The sequence below is a fragment of the Ranitomeya variabilis genome, chromosome 4 (assembly GCF_051348905.1).
Source record: "Ranitomeya variabilis isolate aRanVar5 chromosome 4, aRanVar5.hap1, whole genome shotgun sequence".
NCBI lineage: Eukaryota > Metazoa > Chordata > Amphibia > Anura > Dendrobatidae > Ranitomeya > Ranitomeya variabilis.
The window spans coordinates 64,184,947-64,205,208 of record NC_135235.1 but is presented as its reverse complement, the minus strand read 5'-3'; the positions used below and the strand labels follow the sequence as shown (position 1 = coordinate 64,205,208).

Below are 20,262 nucleotides of genomic sequence, written 5' to 3'. Positions count from 1 at the left end.
GGAGAGCGATCTGCTGCCTGCCACATCCTTCAGCATGACCGGTTTGGCAGTGGGTCAGTAATGGTGTGGGGTGGCATTTCTTTGGAGGGCCGCACAGCCCTCCATGTGCTCGCCAGAGGTAGCCTGACTGCCACTAGGTACCGAAATGAGATCCTCAGACCTCTTTTTATTAAAAAATAATAATAAAGAAGAAAGCAAGCCTCGCCTTACCAACCCAAAGGGTCTACACAGCTGCTGTGTTTAGGAGATGATACGTTATACTTGGCAAAAGGGCTTAAAAAGGGAGTAGTTCTGAAACTTTTATTTTTGTGTCACTTTTCCATATTTAATAATATAATATCTATAAATTCCTTTTTACAGACCTTTAAAAGTAAAAATAATTTTTATCTAAAATGGTAATAAAAAACAACTTGATAAGTCACTGGGAAAAATACCAATGCAATAATAAATTTGATGGCCTAAGAAATAAAGCTGTAGCGACGTTCCTGCGTCCCCCGGAGCCCTGCCTCCCACAGGCTGTGCTGCTGCTGCTGGGGCCGCTGCTTTTCAGGCTCTAGTTTTAACCACAAATGACACATCGCCACCTACGGGTTGCTTTGAGGTATTGCACCTAATTAAAAGCGTAATCAAGCAAATATTTTTCTTTGACTTTTTACAGGCTGTTGGCAATTATTATATCTAAGGGAACAATAACTATAGAAACCAATTACACAAAGCACAGGGCTTTGTTCCCCATTACAGCCTCCCCCCCTCCGTCCTCCCTTTTAAATTACAGTTATTATTTGTTCACATTTGCTCTCTGGGATATCTCCAAAGAATAAACTCCAAAATATGGGATTGTTCCTTCATGTAAGTAATGTTCTCTATCCCTTCTATCCACAAACATATCGCACTCTCCAATCAATGAGTTTGGGTTTTTCACCCAGTCCCATTGCCCCCAGTGTGTGACATTGGGCCCCTCGCCGTGCCGTCTGCCTTTTACTAATGTGTGTGCAAGATTGGGTGTAACAAGTCCGTTCATGACATTTCTTCCCTCCTAAATCTTGCCCCGTCCCCTGTGAGTGATATTATTCAGAAGTGGAAGGCGCAGCAGCATCTCAGCCATGAAGTGGAGACCACTCAAAGTTACAGTGTGGGGTCACCGAGTGCTTAGAAGCAGAGGGCAGAAAAGTCAGTGACCCTCTGCTGACTCCATAACTGCAGAGTCTAAATCTCATAGCAAACACTGCGCCCCTGCCGGGAGTTTTCATGGCCGAGCAGCTGCATGCAGCCTTACATCACCAAGCACAATGCCAAGTGGTGTAAAGCATCGGACTCTAATGCAGTAGTATCGTGTTCTGTGCAGTGACGGATCACACTTCTCTCGCTGGCATCTGATGGATGATTCTGGGGAACATCAGGAGAACGTTACCTGCCTGGCTGTGCCACCTAGAGTTTGGAGGTGGAGAGGTTTGTTCTAAACTGGAACTGAGGGTCTCGCCCCCTGAAGGGAAATCTTAATGCTTCATCACAAGACATTTTGGACAGTTGTAGCTTCCACCTTTTGAAGGAACAGTTGGGAAAGACCCTTTTTCTGTTCGCTATGTTCCCAATTCACGTAGTCCATAAAGACAAGGTTGGGTGAATTTGGGGTAGAAGATCGTGACTGGTCTGGACCTCAACGCCATCCAACATGGTATGGACATGAATGGATATTATGAGCCCGGCCCTCTCCCCTAGACGTATCTGACCGCAAAAAACCTCAAACTCCTCCAAAACCTTGTAGAAAACTTCCCCAGACGAGCAGGAAGTGTCATGGACGCGGTGTGGGGACCAGCCCCTTATTGAGATGTGTGGATTTGGGGTGGGATGTTTTATGTGCGGCCTTCCCTATCCTTTGGTCCATATAGTCTATGTCCAGCATGTACAATGGATGTGTACAGTGTATGATCAGTGTGCGTACGTCCCTATCCTTTGGTCCATACAGTCTGTCCAGCATGTATAATGGATGTGTGCAGTGTATGATCTGTGCGCGTACGTCCCTATCCTTTGTTCCATACAGTCTGACTGTATCCAGCATGTATAATGGATGTGTACAGTGTATGATCTGTGTGCGTACGTCCCTATCCTTTGGTCCATACAGTCTGTCCATCATGTATAATGGATGTGTGCAGTGTATGATAATAATAATAATTTTTATTTATATACCGCCAACATATTCCGCAGCGCTTTACAACTTATAGAGGGGACTTGTACAGACAATAGACATTACAGCATAACAGAAATCACAGTTCAAAACAGATACCAGGAGGAATAAGGGCCCTGCTCGCAAGCTTACAAACTATGAGGAAAAGGGGAGACACGAGAGGTGGATGGTAACAATTGCTTTAGTTATTTGGACCAGCCATAGTGTAAGGCTCGGATGTTCATGTAAAGCTGCATGAACCAGTTATCAGCCTAAGTATGTAGCAGTACAGACACAGAGGGCTATTAACTGCATAAAGTGTATGAGAACATGATGCGAGGAACCTGATTATGTTTTTTTTTTTTAATAGGCCACACAGGGATAGTTAGGTTAATGCGTTGAGGCGGTAGGCCAGTCTGAACAAATGCGTTTTTAGGGCACGCTTAAAACTGTGGGGATTAATCGTATTAACCTGGGTAGTGCATTCCAAAGAATCGGCGCAGCACGTGTAAAGTCTTGGAGACGGGAGTGGGAGGTTCTGATTATTGAGGATGCTAACCTGAGGTCATTAGCGGAGCGGAGGGCACGGTTAGGGTGGTAGACTGAGACCAGAGAGGAGATGTAGGGTGGTGCTGAGCCATGGAGTGCTTTGTGGATGAGGGTAGTAGTTTTGTACTGGATTCTGGAGTGGATGGGTAGCCAGTGTAATGACTGGCACAAGGTAGAGGCATCGGTGTAACGGTTGGTGAGGAATATGATCCTGGCAGCAGCATTCAGGACAGATTGGAGCGGGGAGAGTTTGGTAAGAGGGAGGCCGATTAGTAGAGAGTTACAATAGTCCAGACGAGAATGAATAAGTGAGACAGTAAGAGTTTTTGCAGAGTCGAAAGTAAGAAAAGGGCGAATTCTAGAAATGTTTTTGAGATGCAGATAAGAAGAGCGAGCCAGTGATCGGAGGTGGGGGGTGAATGAAAGCTTGGAATCAAGGATGACCCCAAGGCAGCGGGCATGTTGCTTTGGAGTAATGGTGGAACCGCACACGGAGATGGCAATGTCAGGCAAAGGTAGGTTAGTAGAGGGAGAGAACACGAGGAGTTCAGTTTTTGACAGGTTCAGTTTGAGATAGAGGGAGGACATGATGTTAGAGAGAGCGGTAAGACAATCACTGGTGTTTTCTAAGAAGGTCGACGTGAAAGCAGGAGAAGAGGTGTATAATTGGGTGTCGTCAGCATAGAGATGGTACTGGAAACCAAATCTACTGATTGTTTGTCCAATAGGGGCAGTATACAAAGAGAAGAGGAGGGGGCCTAGGACTGATCCTTGAGGAACCCCAACAGTAAGGGGAAGGTGAGAGAGGAGGAGGAACCAGCAAAATATACAGTGAAGGATCGGTCAGAGAGATAGGAGGAGAACCAAGAGAGAACGGTGTCCTTGAGGCCGATGGAGCGGAGCATAGTGAGGAGGAGCTGATGATCCACAGTGTCGAATGGATGTATGATGGCATGCTTAAATGAGGAGTGAAAAATACCGGAAGTGAAGGAAAGGTTGAATATTTTTGTTAGGTGAGAGGTGACAGCCGGGGAAAGGGACTGGAGGAGATGTGACGGAATGGGGTCACTGGTGCAAGTGGTCGGGCGAGAAGATGCAAGGAGCCTGCTTACTTCTTCTTCTGTAACTGGTTCAAAGTCAGAGAGTGAACTTGATGCAGTGGGGGAGGGAGGACAGTGCATGGTATGAAGAGATTGGGAGATGATTTGCTGTCGATTGTGGACAATTTTTTCTTTGAAGTAATTGGCCAGATCGTCAGCGTGGAGATCTGTGGTTGGGGCCTGCTCTCTTGGGTTGAGTAGGGACTGGAAAGTGTCGAAGAGACGTTTAGGGTTATTGGACAGTGAGGTGATGAGGGTGTTGAAATAGGTTTGTTTGGAGAGGTGAAGGGCAGAGTTGTATGTTTTTAGCATGAACTTATAATGGATGAAATCTTCGGGTAGATTAGATTTTCTCCACAGACTTTCGGCGCACCTGGAGAACTGCTGCAGGAAACGTGTTTGCAGCGTGTGCCACGGTTGTCGCCGTCTGTGTCGAGTTGTTCTATGTATATGAGGTGCAGCTTCATCCAGGGCACTTTGCAGGGTTTCATTGTAATGGTTCAGTGCAGAATCAGGACATGAGATGGAGAAGATTGGGGCCAATGAGGACTGCAAGTTCTTCATAAGTTTCTGGGTGTTAATGGCCTGTATGTTTCTATAAGTGTGGAAAGTGGGGGTGACCTGAGCGGGATGGCAGTTCTTGATAGGGAATGAAAGAAGGTTGTGGTCAGAGAGCGGGAGAGGGGAGTTTGTGAAATCATCCAGTGAGCAAAGCCGGGAGAAGACCAAGTCAAGAAAGTTTCCATCTTCATGCGTTGGAGAGTTAGTATGCTGCGAGAGGACGAAAGAGGAGGTTAGAGATAAAAGGTGAGAAGCAGATGGGGAGAGGGGAGAAGCAATGGGGATGTTGAAATCACCCATGATGAGGGTGGGGGTGTCACAGGAGAGAAAGTGTGGAAGCCAGGTGGCAAAATGATCCAGGAACTGATGAGAGTGGCCGGGAGGACGATACACCACCGCCACTCGCATGGAGAGTGGGACGTAGAGTCTGACAGCATGGACCTCAAAGGAAGGGAATACAAGTGAGGGTACTTGGGGGATAACTTGGAAGGTACATTTGGGTGAAAGGAGCAGACCAACGCCTCCACCTGTTCTGTTGTCTGATCTTGGGGTATGAGAAAAGTGTAGTCCACCAAAGGAGAGAGCAGCAGCAGCGGTGGTGTCTGACTGCTGGATCCAGGTTTCAGTAAGAGCCAGGAGATTAAGAGAGTTAGAAAGGAAGAAGTCATGAATGAAGGAGAGTTTATTACACACAGAGCGAGAATTCCAAAGGGCACAATTGAAAGAGACAGAAGGCATGCATGGAATATTAACAAGGTTAGAGGGGTTTCTGGGTGTAGCAATTGGGAGGTTTGACTGGCTATAACATGGGGGGCCGGGGTTTGGAGAGATGTCTCCAGCGACTAGGAGAAGGAGGATAGAAAGAGTGAGCAGATGGTTAAGTGATTTGTGAGAGCGTCTCTTGATCAGTGTGCGTACGTCCCTATCCCTTGGTCCATACAGTCTATGTCCAGCATGTATAATGGATGTGTGCAGTGTATGATCTGTGTGCGTACGTCCCTATCCTTTGGTCCATACAGTCTGTCCAGCATGTATAATGCATGTGTGCAGTGTATGATCTGTCTGCGTACGTCCCTATACATTGGTCCATACAGTCTGACTGTATCCATCATGTATAATGGATGTGTGCAGTGTATGTGGTGTGTGCGTACGTCCCTATCCTTTGATCCATACAGTCTATGGCCAGCGTGTATAATGGATGTGTACAGTGTATGATCTGTGTGCGTCGTCCCTATACATTGGTCCATACAGTCTATGTCCAGCATGTATAATGGATGTGTGCAGTGTATGATCTGTGTGTGTACGTCCCTATCCCTTGGTCCATACAGTCTGTGTCCAGCATGTGTAATGGATGTGTACAGTGTATGATCTGTGTGCGGACGTCCCTATCCTTTGGTCCATACAGTCTGTGTCCAGCATGTGTAATGGATGTGTGCAGTGTATGATCAGTGTGCGGACGTCTCGCCTCGTCTTCCCGTGGTTCTGGCGTCTTTTCCTTTGTCTCCTAGTAAATGAGTGAGGCTGAAGTGATCAATTGCTTTTAGTGTGTTATATGTTTCCCGTGACAAGTAAACCCTCTATTGATTAGCCATTACTGTGTTTGATAATCTTGTGTCATTGAACCTATTGTAAAAGGACGAAAAAATAAATAAAAATAAAATAAAGCTCGGCAATGTTTTTACCCCAGCAGCGCTGCGAAAATTGAAAACGCATTCAAAATTATCGGCGTCTGGGCCAAAGTCATTATATGAGATGGGTATTTGTGTTTGTTAGCATACCGGACCCCGAGCCCATCCTTTGTGGCTGACAAGGAGGCTGCAGCACGAATGGCTTGCCTTTATTTTTACAAGTTGTTCCATTAGCTCCAGTTAAAGGGGAAGTAACCCAGAAATGCGGGGTTATATGAACGATCTGGTAGAAGAATGGACCATTCCTAAACGATTATCCAAACTTCTGATCTGGCTGATGGTGATCAATATGTCATTGTATTGGTCCCTTCATCGCTGTTATCAAAGCTCCATGACCCATGTAGGTGAAAAATGTTATTTTCCGGTGATCCAGTCCTTCAGACTCCCTGTAGAAAAGCAAGGTCTTGCTGTCATCATGCCGTATAGCAGTGTGACACTTCTTGTACATACCAGTCTAATATGTCCCGGAACTGCCCTTTTTTCCCATACTACTTTTTTATTTTTCCTCAGTGGGTGGTTCATCTCGATTGGCTTTCTGCCAGCACTATAGGTGCTGGAGGTTCATTTCTTTTCTCAGCATAACCTACTCCTGCCGTTGTTCAGTGGATTCTCTGTCCTGAATCGAAAGCCAAGCTTTCTGTAAGAACAGAACACATGCAATGAGACGGAGACCTGCTCCCACTTCCCGAGACCAAAGCCCACCCCTGCTGTCTCCATATCCCTGCTGCTAGAGACTTATTGCACTCACCTACAGATAGGGCAGACTATTACAATTTACTCTTTGTAGTAGTATACCTTACTATTACAACGTACACATTGGGGAGACACTAGTGGCAGGCACTATAGGCGATATTTTATGTGCAGGGACCATTTAACCCAAGTCTTACCTGCGGCCACCAGCAGACACAGGTTAGGAGCTTCCTGCGCATTGTCTGCAAGGTATGAGCAGTGTGCAGTGAGTGTGTGAGCTCCCTCTGGTGGTGGACATAAGAAGTTGTAACATTTATCTTTGGCTCTGAATTTGGGCATTTTGTAACAAGAAGAATAAGCAGTGAATACACACAATTGTATGAGAATTTAAGGAGAGGCTGCAATGTTGTCCTAGGGTGGACATTCACTTTGGAAACTGGGGAGATTGACTATGCTAAATGCACAAAAGTTCCTTTGCAATATACATAAAAAAACAAACAAAAAAACAAGCGTACACTTAGTAAGTGCTCTAGACTCTTTTTCTGCTGTTCTCAAGACAGGCGTGACCTATATGTCAAATGGGAGTGGTTTGCTTGAAAGAGGGCGTGGCTTGGGTGAAAGACCGTGTGCTAAAATTGCATCAAAATTCTGCCACAAAATAAGCAAAGCAGTGACATAAGTTTGAGACGTTTTAAGCCCATCTAGTGTAAAATGAGACAGAATATTTATTTGTTTTGCTCTGAGTTGTCTTAGAAAATATCTAGATAGTTCCTCCCAGTAGCTACAAATATATGGAGGACTAGGTGCTTAGGTAGCAGATGTTAAAGGGGTATTCCCGTCTCCATAATTCTTTTCCAGTATATAGTAAATATAATAATAATATGAGCAAATAGCTCCAATTAGAAATGTAGTATAGTTCTTCTAATTTCCTGTGTCACTTTCCTCATGTGCAGGGCGTTGCGGTAATCCAAAGTTACAGCCACTAACAACCTAACGGTCACTGTACGAGTGGTTGTAACCATGGATACCTAAGCCACTGCAATGCCCTGCACAGGGGGTAAGCGACACAGCAAATCAGAAGAACTATACTACATTTCTAATTGGAGTTATTTGCTAATATTGGATAGGATCTTGGAGATGGGACTACGCCTTTAAGCTTTAAATCCATCTGTGAGCCTCCTGGTGCCCGGGATGTGTCCGGTATAATAATAACAAGGCTTCTCATGATGAAAGTCTGCAGCACAAGGAAGATGGGCGTCTGGCCAGCATTCCCCGACTCCCTAACTCGTTGCTTGGAATAACTCCTGGATGCGCTAGTTCCTGTTTGTTATAATTTGTTATACTTTATGACTATGATATTAGGTTGTAACACAACAACACTCCCTGGTTTTTGTTTTTTTTTGTGGGGGGGAGATGCTAAGTGACTAAATGGGAAGTTCAATATCTATTAAATGTAGTTTTTGGATCACCTACTGGTGCTGCCGAGACGGTCACTCCTGCACCTCTTTTCCCTCCATGTGGAATAGGCCTGGGACCAGAGAAGTCCCCAGCTGAGACCCTGCGTTTATGGGGTCCGTGCCTCGTGTGTGCCCTGGATATGGTCTTTATGCACCGTTTCAGGACTGTATTACCAGGACTCTGAGCCCCTCTTTCCTACACAAGTCTTCTGGATTTTTTGGGGGGCTGGACGTGGTTGTGGTCCATTTTAGCAAACTAAACCCTAGACGTTACATTTTTGTCAGTTCATCTGTCAGCCCGAATGTTTCCCAAGGAATGAATGTTACCTGTCCAATTTTGTAACCTTGGAGGTTTGTGGCCCCAGAGGTCTGTCCGAGACTCTGAAATTAATACACCGTTTTCAGCCAACGTGAAGGTGCATGTTCTTGTGGAAATGGGTTTGGTGGAATTATTACTCGGAAATGATCTCAAAAGTGGCATTGAGTATGGAGATGTTACTTAACTGGATCCTTATCGGTTTCTTGCTGCCCAAACCACGGGGAACATGAACCAGACGCTGGCTAGGTTATCGGCCATAATTCCAAATGCAAGCACCAGTTAAACCACCGGCGCGCAGGAAGGCTATCTCGTGGCGATGACCGGTGGGGCGACAAGTGGGCGAGACCACTCAGCGTGAGGATACTCGTCGTCTCTGAGGTTCATTGCACTCTCCCTTTTTATGAACCAGAGTATGTACTGTCCAAATTTCAGGACGGTCGACCGTCTCTATTAGAAGTTTCCGCAATTTTCCTGTGTAAAGTAGCGAGTGAATCGCCCCAGTATGTGTATGGTTAAGGGGCTGTCTGTTATTAAATGGATAAAATTGTAAAGTGCTTGTAAAAACAATCAATTTTGCAATTTACCTCTTACTGAAAATCATCTTTTCTCAAGAAGGATTATTCATTCTATAGTTTCTGATTTTGTCCCTAAGTAGCCGGCCTCCTTAGCAGTCTTAGAGGTGGCCGGTCTCGTAGGCAAGGTGTGCACAGTTCACGCCAGCGGTGCAGGAATGTAGTCTGTCCGGGCGGTCAATAATCGGGAGAATCCTGGCAAGAGGTTTTCCAGAAGACCAAAGATAAACCTCCCAGATATATTCCAGCCAGTGACTAATGATAATCCATTTGAAAAAACTGACCGTCACATCCAAACATAGACTAAATGTGAACAGGTGCTGAAGCTAGAGTAACCAACTCATATACAGTCAAGTAAAAAAGGCTGCACACTGCAGCGCTGAAACATGCAAACATGAAAACTGAACTGCATTACTGCACTAGAAATATGAAAAATGAGAGCGTTTAGCGCATAAAAATGGCCAATTTTATGTGTACCTGGTAGCCACTTTACGGCATCTCTCTTATACCAGGTCCTATGCTTCCTTTCCTCGCTGAGAATAAACGTCTCCATGTGAATGGGTACCTGTGAAAACCTCTTCTTAGACTACATTCTCTCTCTCCGTTTGGATGTGACTGTCAGTTTTTTCAAATGTATTCTTTAGCCTTCTGACCGAGCACTCCGCCTCCTAGTCACAGGTGTTTTAATTGCAGCAGGTCCAATACCCCTCCACAGAGAGAGAGAATGTAGTCTAAGAAGAGGTTTTCACAGGTACCCATTCACATGGAGACGTTTATTCTCAGCGAGGAAAGGAAGCATAGGACCTGGTATAAGAGAGATGCCGTAAAGTGGCTACCAGGTACACATAAAATTGGCCATTTTTATGCGCTAAACGCTCTCATTTTTCATATTTCTAGTGCAGTAATGCAGTTCAGTTTTCATGTTTGCATGTTTCAGCGCTGTAGTGTGCTGCCTTTTTTACTTTAATGATAATCCATGCACTTAGCGGGTGATGATCCGGTGCACCGCCATTGCAGACATACTGGTTAGGAACTACCGGAACTTCTTCCTCCTAAGCTCGCACTGTTATTGTGGAGTACATACGGGCTTGTATACGCCACTGATGCCATGTATCACTATATACAAAGGTTTAGAGGGGTTTCTTCTGAACGCCCCCCATTTGCTGTATTGTAATACCTGACTCTACATTCTTTTTTTCCCCAGACATACAAAAGCTGTGCCAGATTGTGCTTAAACCAAGAAACCATGTGCTTATCTGGACTGGCCATGAAGACAGAAAGTTGTGTAGTGAAAGTAAGTCCGCCTTTTTTCCCCCCGCTATTTAATTGTTAAATTATACTTACGCTTTTGATATCTTCCCTGACATCACACAAACTTCTCAATCACTGAACTAATTAGAATTGGACCCAAACGTGTTACTTCCTGTCCATGGTAAGGAACATGGTACCCTTAAGGTTGCAGTGTGACCCTATTCACCTTCGTTATGCTGCAAAGTGGTCGCCATCTATCTCTTAACTTGTAGGACAAGATCAATCCTTTAAAGAGTCTTGGTACATGACTAGAATCTCCATTTGCAAAGAGCGGTTTCAGGGTTCTTGCCCCTCTTCAGTGCAAAGTAGGAGGTTCCCCCGTCAAAGACCCTGAAACCGATAAACGGAACCATGTACCATTTCTAATGTTGGTGCCATCGTGTGTAGGGTCATACACAAGATATGGAAATATGTAAATTAGTTGACAATTGGTTGTTGCCAGTTTGGGGGGGTGTCCCTTACACACTGACCTTGTCCAATGAGTGCTGCCAGATGATCTGAAGAGACACGCCCTTTAAAGGGAACCTGCCACCGGAAAACAACGCTATTAATCTGCAGATATGCAGTTAACCTGCATGTTCATAGTGTTACTAACCTGCCCGGCACTGGTACATAGCCAATCTCTGCGGGGAGAAAATTAACTTTATTCTCCCCAGCATCATTCGCCCCCATAACAGAAACTGAATGCTGCCAGGGAGAATAAAGTTAACTTTGTAACGCACAGCGTTTGGCTACGTGCCGGCACCGGGCAGGTTAGTAACATTATTAGCCTGCGGATTATCCCCATATCTGCAGATTATGCCGGTTTTCACCTTCATATTTTAATATTCTGACCTCTGTCACTTTATGAGGTTATAGCTCTGGAACGCATCAACGTATCCCACTAATTCTGAGACGGTTTGGTTTTTTTCATGACATATTGTACTTTATGATAGTGGTAAAATTTCTTCGATATGACTTAAATTTGTGAAGAAAATGGAGATTTGGCAAAAATTTGGCAATTTTCAAACTTAATTTTTATGCCCTTAAATCAGAGAGTTAAATCGCACAAAATAGTTAATAAATAACATTTCCCACATGTCTACTTTACATCAGCACAGTGTTTGAATTATTATTTTTTTTTGTTAGGGAGTTATAAGGGTGAAAAGTTGACCAGCGATTTCTCATTTTTCCAACAACATTCAGAAAAACATTTATTTAGGGACCACCTCACATTTGAAGTCACTTTGAGGGGCCTCTGTGACAGAAAATACCCAAAAGTGACACCATTCTAAAAACTGCACCCCTCAAGGTGCGCAAAACCACATTCAAGAAGTTTATTAACCCTTCAGGTGCTTCACGAGAATTTCTTGAATGTGTAAGGAAAAAAATCTGAACTTTTTTACACACAAATTTTGCTTTAGACCCCAAACTTTTTATTTTTGCAAGTGTAACAGAAAAAAATGGACACACATATTTGTGGGCACAGTACAAAGCTCAGAAGTGAAGCAGCACCATATTGGAGTTCACATTTTGATGGACTGGTTTGAGGTTGATATGTCACATTGGCAGAGCCCCTGAGGTGCCAGAACTGCAGAATCCCCCTTAAGAGACCTCATTTTACAAACTATACCTCTCAATGACTTCATGTAGGGGTGCAGTGATCATATTGACACCACAGGTGCGTCATAGAATTTTATACCATTGGGCAATGAAGAAAAAAATAATCACATTTTTACCACCAAAATAGTTTTAGCCCAAAATGTTACATCTTCACACAGGGAAAGGGTAAAAATGGCTCCAAAAATTGTCCCACAATTTCTGCTGAAGGTAGAAATACCCCAAATGTGTCTGTACAGTACTGCTCAGCCATGCGGAGAGACACTGGAGGGACAGATCACTATTAGTAAATGGCGCTCCGTCTTTCTCTCGCTTTATGGCTAAGCTGTACTGTTATACAGGAGGTATCCTGGAGCGCAGAATTTTCTAGAATAGTTTGCCGACTCAAGATGCAGAACCCCTAAGTGCTGGAAGAGCGAGTGACCCCATTTTGGAAATTATACCCCTTGGGGAATTTTATCTACATGTGTTGTGACGATTTGGGGAGGTGAGGGCCTTTCGCTTTTCCAGAGCCTTTGTGCTACCAGTAACGTGATGACAGACCCAAGTGGGGACTTGATTTTTTTTGGTTTGTTTTTTTGTGGGTTAAGTTGATTCTTTTGTTGGGAACATCTTACATATCATTTGGGATCACATTTATCACATGGATGACTGCAGAGTTGCACCCCAAGGCAGGACAACCCTTTTTAAGACACATTAAATATTCCAATCTGATGACCAGGACTATGTTTAGGGTCTGTACTTGACTTTTATGTAGTAAGACATTAATTGGTGCCTATGTGTGCGCGTCCCGTGCTCCGACGTTCCTTGCCCTCTTCCAATATGCACTTAATGAATTTTAATCGTGCGGTTGTTTAGATGCGAGAATTATATCTACAGGACAGAAGATATTTCAGTTGCGATTATGCTGAAGCAGTATGATCGTGGCGTGAGGAGAGCCATGCTGTTTAATGATTGCCGAGTCCTTTTCTCATAAGTGATAGTAAACACTTTCTACAAGAATTACGAGCGAGCGTGAGCTGCGTAACCACGCCACGACTGTAGCACTTTGCTGTACCAGCAATTACAGGCAATTAAAGGGGAAAACATGTTGTAAACGTTTGGATTCTGTCTTAAAAGCAGCTATTTTTCGGCTTGTGCGATCCTCAGATGTATGGGAGCGTTTAACGTTGCTTCTTCCATGCAGATGGTCTGTCTTGTGAGACTGAACGCCGACGTCTTCTCTCTAGTACCGAGGAGACTAAAAAACACAGTGGAATACATGGATCATTGAGTGGAGTCCTACTAATGCCAGAGCGACGCCTGAGTGGGGGAATAATCCCACTTTATATTGTAAATATCACTACAAACATTGAAGGAAATTGAAATACAAAACAATCAGCGTTACATCTGTTCCTTTTCCCCCCTTTTGTTTGTAAGTTTCTCTTCTGCTTATCTACGTCAACTGTTGCAGGAGACGCCGCAGGGTCCGTTGGGACCTGGTAATTACCAGATTATTAAATTGGACTAGATGGTGGCCCAATTCTAATGCATCGGGTATTCTAGAATATGTATGTAGTATATAGCACGGCCCACGTAGTATATAGCACAGCCCACGTAGTATATAACACAGCCCATGTAGTATATAACACAGGCCACGTAGTATATAGCACAGCCCACGTAGTGTATAACACAGCCCATGTAGTATATTGCACAGCCACATAGTAGATAACACACCCCAAGTAGTATATAGCACAGCGACGTAGTATATAACACAGGCCACACAGTATATAACACAGGCCACGTAGTACACTGCGTTCCAAATTATTATGCAAATTGCATTTAAGTGTCATAAAGATTTAATTGTTTCGCTTTTCAAATAAACTTGTGGATGGTATTGTGTCTCAGGGCTCAATAGATCACTGAAATCAATCTTAAACACGTGATAATTATTTTTCCAAGTGATTGAAATTAAAGGAAAACTACTTAAAAATGATGTTCCACATTATTAAGCAGGCCACAGGTTTCAAACAATATGTAAAATAAAAAGGATCTTTCTGCTGCTGAAAAGTGTTAAATAGTGCAAGGCCTTGGACAAGGCATGAAAACATTAGATATTTCACGAAAACTTAAGAGTGATCATCATACTGTGAAGAGATTTGTGACTAAAACAGAGCGCAGACAGAGTTCATGCAGATAAAGGCATAATGAGGAATGTTTCTGCCAGACAAATTCATTTGATTAAGAGAGCAGCTGCCAAAATACCATTACAAAGCACCAGTTATTTGAAGCTGCTGGTGCCTCTGGAGTCCCTCAAATCTCAAGGTGTAGGATCCTTCAAAGGCTTCTTGTGGTGCATAAACCTACTATTTGGCCACCCCTAAAGAGTGTTCACAAGTAGAAACGGTTGCAGTGGGCCCAGACATACATGAAAACTAATTTTCAAACAGTCTTGTTTACTGATGTGTGTCGAGCAACCCTGGATGGAGTAGTGGATGGTTGGTGGATGGCCACCATGTCCCAACAAGGCTGCGACGTCAGCAATGAGGTGGAGGAGTCATGTTTTGGGCCAGAATCATGGGGAAACAGCTGGTAGGGCCCTTTAAGGTTCCTGATGAAAATGACCTCTGCAAAGTATATAGTTTCTGACTGACAACTTTCTTCCATGGTATAAAAAGCAGAAATGTGCCTTCAGGAGCAAAATCATTTTCATGCATGGCCATGCACCATCTCATGCGGCAAAGTATACCTCTGAGTCATTGGCTGCTATGGGCATAAAAGGAGATAAACTCATGGTGTGGCCACCATCTTCCCCTGACCTCAACCCTATAGAGAACCTTTGGAGTATCATCAAGCAAAAGATCTATGAGGGTGGGAGGCAGTTCACATCAAAACAGCAGCTCTGGGAGGCGATTCTGACTTCATGCAAAGAAATACAAGCAGAAACTCTCCAAAAACTCACAAGTTCAATGGATGCAAGAATTGTGAAGATGATATCAATGAAGGCTCCTATGTTAACATGTAACTTGGCCTGTTAGGATGTTTTGGAGTTAAATAGCTTTTTTGTTCAGTGAATGTGACCTCCTAATGCTGCAAATTCCACAAATGAGCATTTTAATTTCTTTAAAACATATCAAATGTTTAGAAATTCTACTGTGCCTAATAATTTGGAACAGTGCATTTTGAGTTTTTATTCATTTTGGAGATTATACTGTTATCATTGGGAGGTTTCTTCAATAAAATTCGATGTATAATCTAATGGGTGATGACTTTTATTAGACTGACTGTCATTTACACCGACCATTTAGGAAAATCTGAGAAAAACGTCATTTGCATAATAATTTGGAACATAGTGTATATTGCACAGCCACGTAGTATATAGCAGTGTGGGCACCATATCCCTGTTAAAAAAAACAAAATAAAAAATAGTTATATACTCACCTTCCGGCGACCCCCGGATCCAGCCCAGGCCTTTATCGATGCTCCTCGCGACGCTCCGTTCCCAGTAATCCCTTTCGGCAATAACCCGTGATCATGTAGAGGTCTCGCGAGACTGCTACGTCATCATCTTTGGAGACCGCTACATGATCTCGAGTCATTGCCGCAATACATTTTTGGGCCCGGAGCGTCGCGAGGAGCGGGAAAGGCTGCCGCGGACGCCGGAAGGTGAGAATATGATTTTTTTTAAATTATTTTTAACATTATCTGTTTTTACTATTGATGCTGCATAGGCAGTGGGGCACTGGGGTGCCAGTACCTGGATGACGGCAAGTATTGACCTGTCCCTCCCCTAACGCTGTAATAATGTACCTTCAAACAAATAACGCCATCTGAGTGCCCCCTTCAAGAATCACACTGCCACCTTTTGTGCCATCTTAATCCTGGCAAGCATGTTCTCTACTCTCCCGCACACAGAGTGGGGACAACGTCTATTCTATAAAGCTACGGCGTCTGCAGTCCATGGCTCCCTCTTCTCTCACAGGATCCAGCTATTTTTATTTAATTTGACTAGTTTATATAGCACTAACCTATTCCGCAGCGCTTTACAGACATTATCATCACTGTCCCCATTGGGGCTCACAATCTACGTTCCCTATCACTATGTCTTTGGAGTGTGGGAGGAAACCAGAGAACCTGGAGGAAACCTACGGAAACTCGGGGAGAACATACAAACTCCTTGCAGATGTTGTCCTTGGTGGGATTTGAGCTCATGACCCCTGCGCTGCAAGACTGCGGTGCTTAACCACTGAGTCACCGTGCTGTTGTTAATTACAGTTCAATGCAGCGTTCACTCGGAGTTGTGGGGTACCCAGCCAGGAGTCCGGGGCTTGTGCATTCTCCCAGATCTTCGGCATTTACAACGTCACTACAACGTGTTTTTTTTTTTTTTTTTTCTTTTTGATATTTTGCAGCTTTAAGAATTTTGCGCCCATTACAACTGCCCCGGTGCCTACCCCACGCTACACCACTATTTTAAAATTTCAATTATTATTTTTTAATACTTTTAGATACAATATCGGCTTAAAAATTTATCTAACTAAATCTACACAACCCCAAATTGGATTCATCAGTAATGGGAAATATATAAAGCTTACTTTATTTTTACTACATTTTAAACAGGTTGAAAAAAAACTGCCCTTGCTTTCATTCATATTCCTCCCTAAAAGTTTTTGGACTTTCAAGCTTTTTTTTTTTCCCCCATGTGAACTGCTGGCAGCTCAATGTGACCTATAGTTAATTTTACTGATTTCAGTCAAATCCTGCTGCTTTACTTAATGCTGTTAATTAGTTCTTTAAAGTGATTGGCTCAAAAGACGAACACCTATCTTAAATGCCAGGATCTAGTCTGCTCGAGTTGTCTGCGACGGGACAGAAAGTGATAATATCCACTTGACTTGCTGAAGCCTGTGATTGCAGCTGTCAGAGATGTGATCAGATGTGCCTCTGATGATTACCTGTTTGTCCTCTGACTGCTGCAGCCAATCACAGGCCTCATCCCTTCAGATCTCATTGCAGTGTACTGGTGCTGGATCCCCAAGGCTTAGAGGAGGTAATTATGCCTATTTTTCCTATTTATAAAACAATCTGTGCCCTTTAAAAGCTTGTATCACTTGCGATCCATCCTCATCAGTTAACCAGTTAAATGCCACTGTCAATCACTGACCCCGTCATTTAACTCAAGCACGCCAGAAGCGCGTCATAAACCAGCCCATCTACACCATCGGCACATGATCGCAGGTCACCGATGGGTTGGCATGACAGCCAGGGGTCTGCAGAAGACACCCATGCTTGTTATTGCAGATTTCCCATGAATCTTTTAACATTTTGAAAGCTGGCATCAGTCTCTGCTCGAGTGTCAGGAAATTGGTGAATTTGGCCGACTTAAGTGAAACTAAGGGCAGTAGATGCAATAACACAAACATCTCTTGGGCAATAGCGGCGCTCTTCCGGGAGGAAAACGGCCATCTTTTTCTAACATCAAACAACCTTTCAAAGTACAAATTTCTCAATTGTTCTGTTGTCAACTTTGAAATCATGATCGCTGTTTGGTAAAATTCATTGCTACCAATTCGTCAGTTTCTTCAGTCTGTTTCTGCTCAACCAGGTTTTAATGACTTCTTAAAATCCTAATAAACCAGTGATACTTCACCTGGCCTCATAAAATGGATTATAAAAAGGCAAACGTCATCTACAATCCATCCAGAGTTCTACAGTGATGATTTAGAGGCAGAAGAAAGTTTTAAATTGTCGTACATTTCCCTACACTAGAATTAGAGGTCTTGGCATTAGAGAGCATAAGTATCTGTAACCTTCTCAAGTAGTATCCTCCTGATATCCTCAGTTAGTCTATGACTCCGGGTGTGTATACACCTGAAACGCGTCAGGTACGATTCCTCGCCTTCTAATGTTTTCACTACATTTGAATAAGGAATCCATTTTATCCCTGGATGGTTGTGCTGGAATCTTTCCCTTACCGCGTGCAGCACTTACATCGCCCGCTGCTTCCTTGCCGATGACCGGCATTCCCCTGATGAGCCCCTCTGGATTGCCTTATGGGGCGAAACGCGTTGGGATGAGACATAAGTCTCTTTGAGATAAGTGCATCTTATATATACACCTGTGCTGCTGGGCTGGCGCCGATTTAATGTGCCACGAAAATATGGGACTGGCTATTATGCACTCCATGAATGAATACATACTATTGTGCAGGGCCTAGGGATGAGACACAAGTCTCTTTGAGATAAGGGCATCCGATACATACACCGGTGCCAGTGGGCTGGCCCTTATTTTTGGGTGTCACTGAGGTATGGGACTGGTTACTTTGCACTTTATGAGTAAAAACATATTATTGCGCAGGTCCCATACTAGTCCTCTGTGAGAGTCTAAGCACCCTTATTTAACATCCGGTATTTAGGGTGCATCTCTCAGTGGGAAACATTGAGTTTCTGACATAAGATCAATTGGCTTTTGATTGAGGCCAATAGTGGAATATTTATTTGATTTATTTTCGTTTTTTGACGTGTATGTCACCTCACTTGAATTTATTTACTCATGTCTGTATCTATTTCAAATATCTGACAGACAATAGAGACATTGTTCTAGGAGGTATATTTCTATGGACACAAATAAAAATAATATTTTGGTTTACTTCTGGTTAATAATACTTTTATCTTGCTGTATTATCACAGTGGCACAAGCTACTCCTCATTTGGGGAATACCCCATAGAGAAGACAGAGACAAACTCTCTCTTTCTCCAGAGTTATTGTGCTCGGTTTGAACATACTGGGCATTTTTACCACCAATAATTTAAAAGTCCTAGAGAGTATTATTTTCTACTTCTCATTTTTGTTTGTCTCCTTTTTATGTCACACGCCAATATATATATATATTCCATGATTTCAATCCTACTAGTGCACACCAATTACCAGTATTCTACCCTTCTATTTTTGTTTGTCTTTATCTCATTTTTCCATACTAGAATATTATCTATTATCCTAATTGTGCTATCTGCGCACTAACTGCCAATAATCAGCAGCACTGGCACTGTATATACTACATTTTCCTTTTTTTTGGTGTAATTTTTGTATGTTGGTGGTGGCCTTTTTTTTATGTGTAGGGACTCCTGCAAGGGATTTTAGGGTCAGTCCACGTTGAGCGGGGGCGCCACTTCGTATCCCAGGGTGCCAACCTCCGCTGTCAGGAAGGGCATTCCGGGTAGGGATAGGCACATCTATCTTCCCTAGCCCTTTCCTATTAATTTTTTAAGGAATAGATATTTTTGCTTCTGGCATTGTAATTTCTTATTGGTACACCAGAGACCCATCTTTTTTTTTTTTTTTTTTTTTTTTTTTTCCCTTGCAGGCTCTCTACTGTTGGTCCTAATGAGATTAGTGATAGTCGATTTTAATTACTACATTAAAATTTATACGTTTTAGGTCTTTTGTCAGTTTTTGGTTTTTTCAGTTTAAATATTAGACCTAGCTATTGTAATTGGTTTTTTTTTACATTTGAATAAGGAATCCATTTTATCCCTGGATGGTTGTGCTGGAATCTTTCCCCATTTTTTCGTCTACCTTCCTGTGATCACCAGTGGAAATGGCATCCTCAGGTGGAACTTGGGCCAAATATCCAGCTACACATTCCCAGCGTGGTAAGCTCCCTTCGTCCCTCTCCCTGCAACTCATCCTTCTGATATTGGTCTAAAAGTAGCACTTGCCATTGAGAAGCTACAAAATTGTTGTTGATAATTTCATTTTTAAACCATGCCCCTTTTTATTTAAGCAACACCTTTCCTTGCAATTCCACAATTCTCCCCCACCCTTTTTTATTTAATTATTAAATTAATAAGTCGATGTTAGTCGTGGTGGACACCGCATCAAGGAAAATAAAGCCATCATAGTCCATTGCTGAGACTGCGTTTTATGCAGAGTATTCCTTTTAACCCCCTTGTAGCTAAATAATATAAATTTGCGTCAAAGGCACGCAATGGAGCCAGATCAGAAGCTGAGCTCATGCCATGCCAGGCAGATTCTGGATGTGTTACACAGCCGGCATCTTACTGGGGCTTGCTAAGATTGCTGCTTGTTAATCATATAGATGTAGCGGACAATCACTAACCGTAGCAATTAAATTGCAGGATTGCCTGGATTAACATGCATCCGCACCCATCAGCTCCCAACAATGCGATCGCAGGGTGCCTGTAGGGGACTATGCCACTTATGAGCCTGCTGAAGTCACCCCTCGTTGACATGTTGGTCTTTCTGTGAAGCTC

General features: G+C 43.4%; 1 protein-coding gene across 9 annotated transcripts in view; it reads left to right on the top strand.

The window, feature by feature from the left end:
• Positions 1-20,262, top strand: part of BTRC (beta-transducin repeat containing E3 ubiquitin protein ligase) — a 344,864-nt gene that overhangs the window by 186,562 nt on the left and 138,040 nt on the right. For all 9 annotated transcript variants that reach the window (XM_077258617.1, XM_077258618.1, XM_077258621.1 and 6 more), the window contains one exon: positions 10,305-10,394. In XM_077258617.1, coding sequence (XP_077114732.1) covers positions 10,305-10,394 — 90 coding nt within the window. The remainder of the gene's footprint in view (positions 1-10,304; positions 10,395-20,262) is intronic.